The sequence below is a fragment of the Notothenia rossii genome, assembly GCF_949606895.1.
Source record: "Notothenia rossii genome assembly, chromosome: 7".
NCBI lineage: Eukaryota > Metazoa > Chordata > Actinopteri > Perciformes > Nototheniidae > Notothenia > Notothenia rossii.
In genome coordinates this window covers 21,208,753-21,216,272 of record NC_136905.1, presented here as the reverse complement: position 1 = coordinate 21,216,272, position 7,520 = coordinate 21,208,753, and the positions used below count along the sequence as shown (strand labels likewise).

The 7,520-nt window shown below is 35.4% G+C and overlaps 1 protein-coding gene and 1 long non-coding RNA gene across 2 annotated transcripts; both read right to left on the bottom strand.

The window, feature by feature from the left end:
- Positions 1–881: 881 nt before the first annotated feature.
- LOC307046193 (sialic acid-binding Ig-like lectin 14) lies at positions 882–2,384 on the bottom strand. Its single transcript, XM_079692424.1, has 4 exons — positions 2,273–2,384; positions 2,147–2,188; positions 1,688–2,062; positions 882–1,573 (listed from the first exon to the last, which is right to left on the bottom strand). Exons 2-4 carry the CDS (start codon positions 2,184–2,186, stop codon positions 1,296–1,298), a joined length of 693 nt encoding a protein of 230 aa, XP_079548550.1. The 5' UTR covers positions 2,187–2,188; positions 2,273–2,384; the 3' UTR covers positions 882–1,295.
- A 1,048-nt stretch (positions 2,385–3,432) lies between these two features.
- LOC307046198 lies at positions 3,433–7,026 on the bottom strand. Its single transcript, XR_013810086.1, has 7 exons — positions 6,931–7,026; positions 6,746–6,800; positions 5,999–6,654; positions 5,770–5,905; positions 5,535–5,603; positions 4,811–4,892; positions 3,433–4,709 (listed from the first exon to the last, which is right to left on the bottom strand). It is a non-coding gene; the product is annotated as an uncharacterized lncRNA (long non-coding RNA).
- Between the last annotated feature and the right edge of the window lie 494 nt (positions 7,027–7,520).

Sequence of the window (7,520 nt, the reverse complement as noted above, 5' to 3'; positions counted from 1 at the left end):
TGCAGATGAAGTGAACTATAAACAGTATCTCAGAAATAAATAAAGCAATGGGGTAAATAATGTAGCGAATGTTGTAAGTGACTAAGTAAATGCAGAATTCTATGTACATGAAAATATCATAAGATATACAAGAACCGAATGTAAAATTACATATTGTACAGTAAGATAAAATGAAATACTGTTTATTGTAGTGATACATATGTTTGATTCACTTATTAATCAACAAAAACGTATGAAAAAGTGAAAATATCGTGCATGCTCAGGTCATTGTGGAAAACCAGTTGTGTGTCTTGAACATTGCGTCATTGTGTCATTGTGTCAACGTTAAGTGGACAGGAAGGCTAAGGGGAAGCGTATCAACTATTGTTAGATTAGAGTGTTGAAATGTTCCTCACACATTTCTTACACTAAGAACGCCTTATTCGCACCTCAGAATACAACTTCAAACCATCGGCAACAAACATGTACTTTTGGAGATACAGTAGTCCTCAATAAACAGCCCATATTTGTAATTATATTATTATTATTTGTAAAATGGGTTAAAATCTCGGGCATGTCATCCCCATGCGCCTTTAATTTGTATGCAGTTTGATTCATGTTGCTATGTAAAACAATCAAATGACACACCAACCATCAAATGTTTGAAACATGTGCATACAGCTTGCTTGCCTCCTGTTGATTCAGCATAATTTTGTGTTCGGACAATATAGGAAAGAAAAGTGCAATTTGCAATGTTCATAGATGTTTATACAGAAGGTCAACATTCCACATCATGGGTTCCCTTATATATAAATGTGACAACATATTTAATTCTAGTTTAAAACTATATAAATAACGATTTCCATCTTGTTTAACACAATCATAAGAATCACCCAACACACTTTGCATTTAATATTTTTTATTAATATTTACCAAACACACTTAAATCAAATTGACAGAAGAAAACCTAAACAGAGGAGCATTTCTGAAGTAAACACACCAGATATTAGGTGGTAAATATCAGATTATGAGCGTGACACTGATTAGGTTGTCATTTGTGCCCTTTAAAATTACATTACAGTGTTCACGGAAGAGTTCACTGACCGATTATGTTCAGTGTAGTTCACTTTTAACAAAAGTATCTCTGTCATCATACTACATATGGATAATAATTATGTATTTGCTATCAACATCTGCATGGAGAGTAATCTTGCATCCATGTGACAGCTGTAAGACATTGAACTACAGATTTTAAACGTCTTGAAACATGAATTAATTGAACATGCATTAAGAAACACCCTTGCACTGGGCTCACGTCATATTTTCAAAATCGTGGAGCTCGTCACCTTCTTCCCTCCTCTGTAATGCACTGTGCAGTTCAGAGGCTTGTTGAAATCGGAGACTCGAGGGGAGAAGGTCAGGGTTGACACTGTTTCCCACTTCCATGTATTCATCTTCTTTGAGCGGCGGAGGATGTTTCCAGGGTGGCTCCAGCTGAATCGAGGTGGGATCGCTGGGCAGGAGTGAGACACGGAGCAGGAGGCGGTCACCTTCTCATTCATCACCATAGACAGAACAGGAGGCTGTGGGTCGCCTGCCGAATGGGAATATATAATGACTCATACTGTAGGACAATGATTCAAATATTATTCACCAAAAATGTAATTATGTTGCCTTAGAAATGATTCAAACTATCTACAAAACTCACGTGTGACTTCGATGGTCACTGGGTTTGTAGAGTAGGAGAAGCTTTTGTATTGCGGCATTTCAATCCTGAAGTGGAAAGGGCCAACATCGTTCTTCCCCACACTGTCCAGCAGCATGGAGCAGTTCCGTGCTGCAAGATTTCCCAAGAACTGGCTTCGTTTGTTGTACAACTTAACCAGTTTAAATTTGGGGACATTGGTTGAGACTACCTTTTTCCCTTTCATCCAGAATCCCTTCCACTTTGTCAAGGGCTTCTTTGATTTGGGCATTGGGTAATTGTAGAGGCAGGGAATAACCACACAGGAGCCCTGCAACACACTAATCTTTTCCGGCACGGTCACTTTCCATTGGTTGGAGGAATGGACATCATGGATCACTGAAATCAACAGAGAACGTTAGTTTGTCATAGAGGGTAACACAAGTTATTTTATGTTAAAGTACATTGCATTTTTAGACTCACCATGTAACATCAGAAAGGGAAACAACAATTTGAGCTCCATCACTGGTGAGAAAGACAAGTTTAAAGTGTAAGAAAGCAAAAAGGCAATGAACATAATACTAAAGAGTATCTCTGTTGCTCTCTCACCTTTGATCCTTCGATGGCTGCTGAATTCTCTTGCAGTACCTCTGAGATAGTTGTGCCTTGTCTTTGAATATCCTACTTATAATCGAGCTTAACCCTTTAAAATTGCAAGTGTAACCAAATGTTTTACAAAGCGGTGAGCTTGATGTGAGTTGGTGTTTAAACAGCTACAGCAGAAGCCCAGGAGATGGCTATTGTTGCAATATGTGATAACTGTGTTCTTGTTTGTCCTCTGTTTAACATTTTACTTGTTACTTTTTTTCAACAAAAAAGGAATACAGCAGAATACAGCTAACCTTTTTTAGCATAAGAACATTCCACAGAACACGTGAGAAGTTTCATTTTGTTGTCTTACTAGAGACAAAAAAGAAAAGATGAGTCACTAAAGGACTGCTGACATGGCTGTGGAACAAAAGACACATTATGTTATTGCAAATAAATAATGAAGGCCTTTGACGTGCAACCCAGTGTTCAAACTTTTGAGGAAATTATAGATGAGTTTCTTTTATATGAGATCCATTCATTACCTTCCCACATGTACATTTAGCTTTTATCACCTTGTGTTTTTTAAGGGAAATACCACAGATATCAACATTTCCCTTTGAGGAACTCGGAATTGGGGACATTTCCTTGATTTCATAGCTTTGCTCTGCTGTCATGTTTGGGCGTAGAAGAGTCATGTGATAGTCGGTCAAATGAAGTCAGACTAACAAATAAGAAATGGCATTTTATGCATTTTAGCACAATTTACAAATGCTTCTTTAGTTGCAACTCGAATAAGTGACGGAAATAAATACATTTTATGAATAAAATCAACCTATGTAGAAGGTAACATTCAGGGATGCAAACATTAAAACATGGGACTGTAATAGCAGTATTATGTTGAGTAACTTATTTTTGATAAAGTAAGGAATAACAGTGGTTTACTTTGGGCTGTAACATAATGTAAGATAAATTGCACCATTAAACTTTATGAAAACTAACTCCATACTTCGAAATAGTCTGAGAGACCAACCCTTGGAGGACAATAGAGTCTCAGAAAAGATGATAAGCCAGAGCAAAGTGTGCGGGACACTGATACAACCAAGGTCGAGAAAAGTTTATTTCTAGCAAAACCATATCAGAATGAAACTATTGGTCACAAAAACAGAAACAATAGCAGCTTCACTTAAATCCACTTTATTGACGACAGGACGTTATGCACAGTAGTTGGCTGCTGTTGTTCAGTAATTCAATAGAGGAAAAGTAGACAATGTTAGTCATGGAGAGGAAACTATATACACTTTTAATATTTTGTTTGATTGTACAGACTATAACTCGATCATTACATATAATAACTTGATCCCCTAATAGGAGACTGAACCAGAAAAAAAACAGAAGTTTCAGCTGCAGCACAGATAATACAGGACGTGAATTGCCCAACACATTGAGAAATATTTCAAAAAAACCACAATCATTTTAACCCCACCTTTTCAAGTAAAAACGGAAGTTGTAAACAGAATATTACAAGACATTACTCAGAAAACAGAACTTAAGTCATGGGATGTTGCCCAAACTGATTTCCTGTATCACTCACTAGAATTTCTTTTTCTGAATGTTCAATTCTAATGATGCTAAACAGCAAAATATCTATCTGCTAAACCTGTTAAAACCATAGAATGATCATGTTTAAGGCAAATAAGCAATGGTTAAGGTAAGACCTATAAACAGTTAGTTAAGATTAGCAAAAGGTCAGTGCAATTAAAAGGTGAACAACAATTGCAGGCTGCACTGGACACATTTATAAATAATGTGTAATTTACACAAGTAATAATGAATTTAACAATTAAGTTAAACTTAAGAATCAAAGCACAATTAAAGATATGGCTCTGAGCAATATTAAACTGTACATTGTTAATGGTTACATATTCAGTGTAATAAATAAAGGCCAAATAAACAATTTTAAGGACGGTAAAGTTAAATGGAATATATAAATGGCTGCAGTTATATGAAACCCAAACTAGCCTTAAACCCTGGGAAGTTGACCCACAAAATAAGGTCCCCCATCTCCCATAGCACCAAGACATGTCGCTCTGTAGATTTGTAATTCTTAGTAGTTTATTTTTTGTATCTCTCTGTGGTTGTTTTTATTCTCTTCGTGATCATTTTATGTCTCCCTATAGAAACCTATTGAGGGCCATCAGATTTAATTTCGGGAGGGTTCACTTGCATTGCAGATATATTCTGCTGCTTTAACCAGTAAACTATATAACCCTGGTCTTGTAAAAGTACCTGCCAACAGCCACAATGTTCTCTAAAATAAATATTAAGAAACAAGCAAGTTCAGATTTTACAAACCATGACCACGTGAGATGCAGTTTATCTTCTATTGTGAATAATCCACATTTCCATATATATTTTCTGTGTGATTAATTCCTTGACCCATCTGACCTGGAGGGGCCTGCAAAAACAAAACTTATGTTACATTTATTTTTTGCCTTAGTTACGATGTTGCTATATTACAACCATTTACTGTAAATGTAAAGTATAGTAATATAGTACCTCGAAGTTGTTGTAAACAGGTTCATCAATGACTTTCAGTTCAGAAGTGTTCTCGTTCTCTTGAGTCTTGCTAGATGCATTTCTGAAAAGACAAACAGACATGTTTGGATTATTTTTTTATTATTATTTGTTATTTTATCTGCAACTTGCGAACAACTTGTGGAATAATAGTTTTCACTAGACTAAAACCTCTTCGTGAGTCTAGTCTTAATTATTTACAGACGATGAAGTGTTGTATCCTCTTGTAAATCTCGCAAGAATAACTCAGAAACGGAGAACACTGTGACGAAGCCGAAAGGCTGTGTGGTTTAAATATATTCATGTGAGTTTTTCTTTTTATTGTATTATAACTATTTATAGATTCATGTGACATCTCTGCAGCATTTTTTCATAGCTTAGTTTGTCTTGATAAGAAGGAAATATATTTCTAAAGTACAGGGTAAAGGTAGAATATTATTTTACAGAAGTGGACTATAGGCAACCAAACACTTGAAAGAAGGATTTAGAGTAATTTTACAATTTAACAACAATTCAATAATACTTTCCATTTGTATAATGCCTTAATATGATAAACTTAGACAAAATAGAGCCTATCTTTTAAATAAAGCTTAAATGCTAGAGGCTACTTTATTTTCCCCATATATTATACATTTCCAAACAAACAGCCGAGGATGGGTCAATAAATAGCAACAATTTCATTCACAATAAATATCATGAAACAAACCTTTTAGCTTGGTTTGATCGGCTAACATTGGCGTAATATCCAGATTCTTCCCTGGTCAAAGTTTGTGACCTGCCAAATATGACAATTAGATATCAGTCTTCCATTTTAGCAGAAATGTGAGCTTATATAAAACAAACACATTTAAAAAAAATAACACCTCCAGACATTTTTACTTTACTTCACTAATGCATCAAGAAAGACAAACGCAAGGACCAGTCATAACACAAAACGGTACCTTTTGTTTTTCAAGAAAAAGAAAATTCCAGCCACACAAATAATGATCAGAAGTGCAGCAACAGGTACAAAGATGGCTGTATACTCTATTGGAGAAGGTCCCTGGATTGTAGCCATTGTGGAGGATACTGTAATATCTTTGGGGAAAAAAATTGAAAGAGAAATGTAATTACAATTTAACTTTTAAATGTTATAATGAAACTGTCCTTACAAGAAAACTGTAAACTTACTTGTAGTATCTTCAAAGGTTGGTAATGGTTGTATAATATCGGAAAAACAAAGTAGTTTCATTAAAATTACATTTTATCCTACTTTTTAAGAGAAATAAACAACAACAGCAAATTAAGGAATACTCAGAAACACATTATATACATTTAAATTATGTGCTTAAAGGTTATACATGACGTATTAATGGCTGGGATCACATCACCTGTGAAAAAAGTTCTGGTTTATTTCTTCTTTTTAATTTGTATATATGTACTTTAATGAATTGTACTCAAATTATTACCAGACACAGATATGGAGACGTATTCTTCTCTGTAACTGTACATCCATCCCTTTCCGATAGCTCTCATATAGATGTTTAGGTTTTCATCCGTGAAGTTAAAGATCCGGAGGGAGCAGCTTTTTTGGGTTACATTTCCAAAGAGCTTGGTCTTTTCTCTGTACTTCTCATTCACAAGTGATTTATTCGGGTGAAAAACGAATGCATCTGGGTCTGTATCAAAGAAAAATGTACTTCTCTCAAATGTTTTCCAGTATACTTTAACATTTTCCGAAGATCGATCCGGCGGATAGGTAAAGCTACAATCTATGGTCACGTTTGAGCCCAGTGTTGCTTGAATGTTTCTGGTGACATTAACGTTCCAATTTTGATCTGTGTGACCTGTGTTAAAGAAGAAACGAGAATTATTATTTACATTTAAGTGCATACTTCGTTAGAGGACATTCAAGACAAGCAAAAATATATCACACACCTTCTGAGGTCAACATCAGTATGAGGCTAAGATGAATCAGGCTCGGCAGCTTCATCTGACCAAAGAAAGACACTCAGAGGTTAACCAACATAATCAGTGCCCTGGGTTCTATCTCATCTGGAAGCCTACATGTGACACAATTGTGAAGTTAAACCGCCTATATTTTGTAGTAAGCAAATACTCACTGTGAGAGGGAGTCCGAAGAGAATGCAGGGCTTTTTGTGCTTTGGCATATGACATTATATCTAAACATTGGTGTGAAATTGGGGGGTTGTGTTTCCTGTTTCAGTTTGAATTGAAGAAAAAAGGAAGTTCGCTCAAAAAAGTGAACACTGACCGCATTCTGACTCTATTTTTGAAAAACATAAACATGCAGTGTACTGTAAACCTCACGTCAGCACTCACTTCTGATGACGGTCAAACTTTTATTGAAACATAAATGAACAAAAACTCAACACTAAAAAGACAGGTAATAAGAATACACAGGGTAAAATTACAGTGATCAACAACACTTTCCATGTGTAAAATGTCCTGATAAGATAGACTTCGAGAAATATGAAAATATATTTTAAATCTGTTCAGACAGTGTTGCCAGTATGTGTCTTTCGGGGTTGAGACAGTAAACTGATTTTGAATCTGTTGTTATTATGGGTTATGGGGTATCATTTGGTAGTTGCAAAAGAAAAAGGTTACCAATTAAAAAAGGTTACCTATTACCATCGATTTAGCTCAGAATCACACATGACACAATCATTTGCCTCAATGGTTATTGTTT

What these genes read in the sequence shown, in the direction of transcription:
- LOC307046193 (XM_079692424.1), bottom strand. Translation starts at nt 2,186, where the DNA reads ATGGAGCTCAAATTGTTGTTTCCCTTTCTGATGTTACATG. An exon ending in TCCCTTTCTGATGTTACATG is followed by an intron (nt 2,063 to 2,146) that starts GTGAGTCTAAAA and finishes TGTTGATTTCAG; the next exon opens with TGATCCATGATGTCCATTCC. An exon ending in AGTGACCATCGAAGTCACAC is followed by an intron (nt 1,574 to 1,687) that starts GTGAGTTTTGTA and finishes CCCATTCGGCAG; the next exon opens with GCGACCCACAGCCTCCTGTT.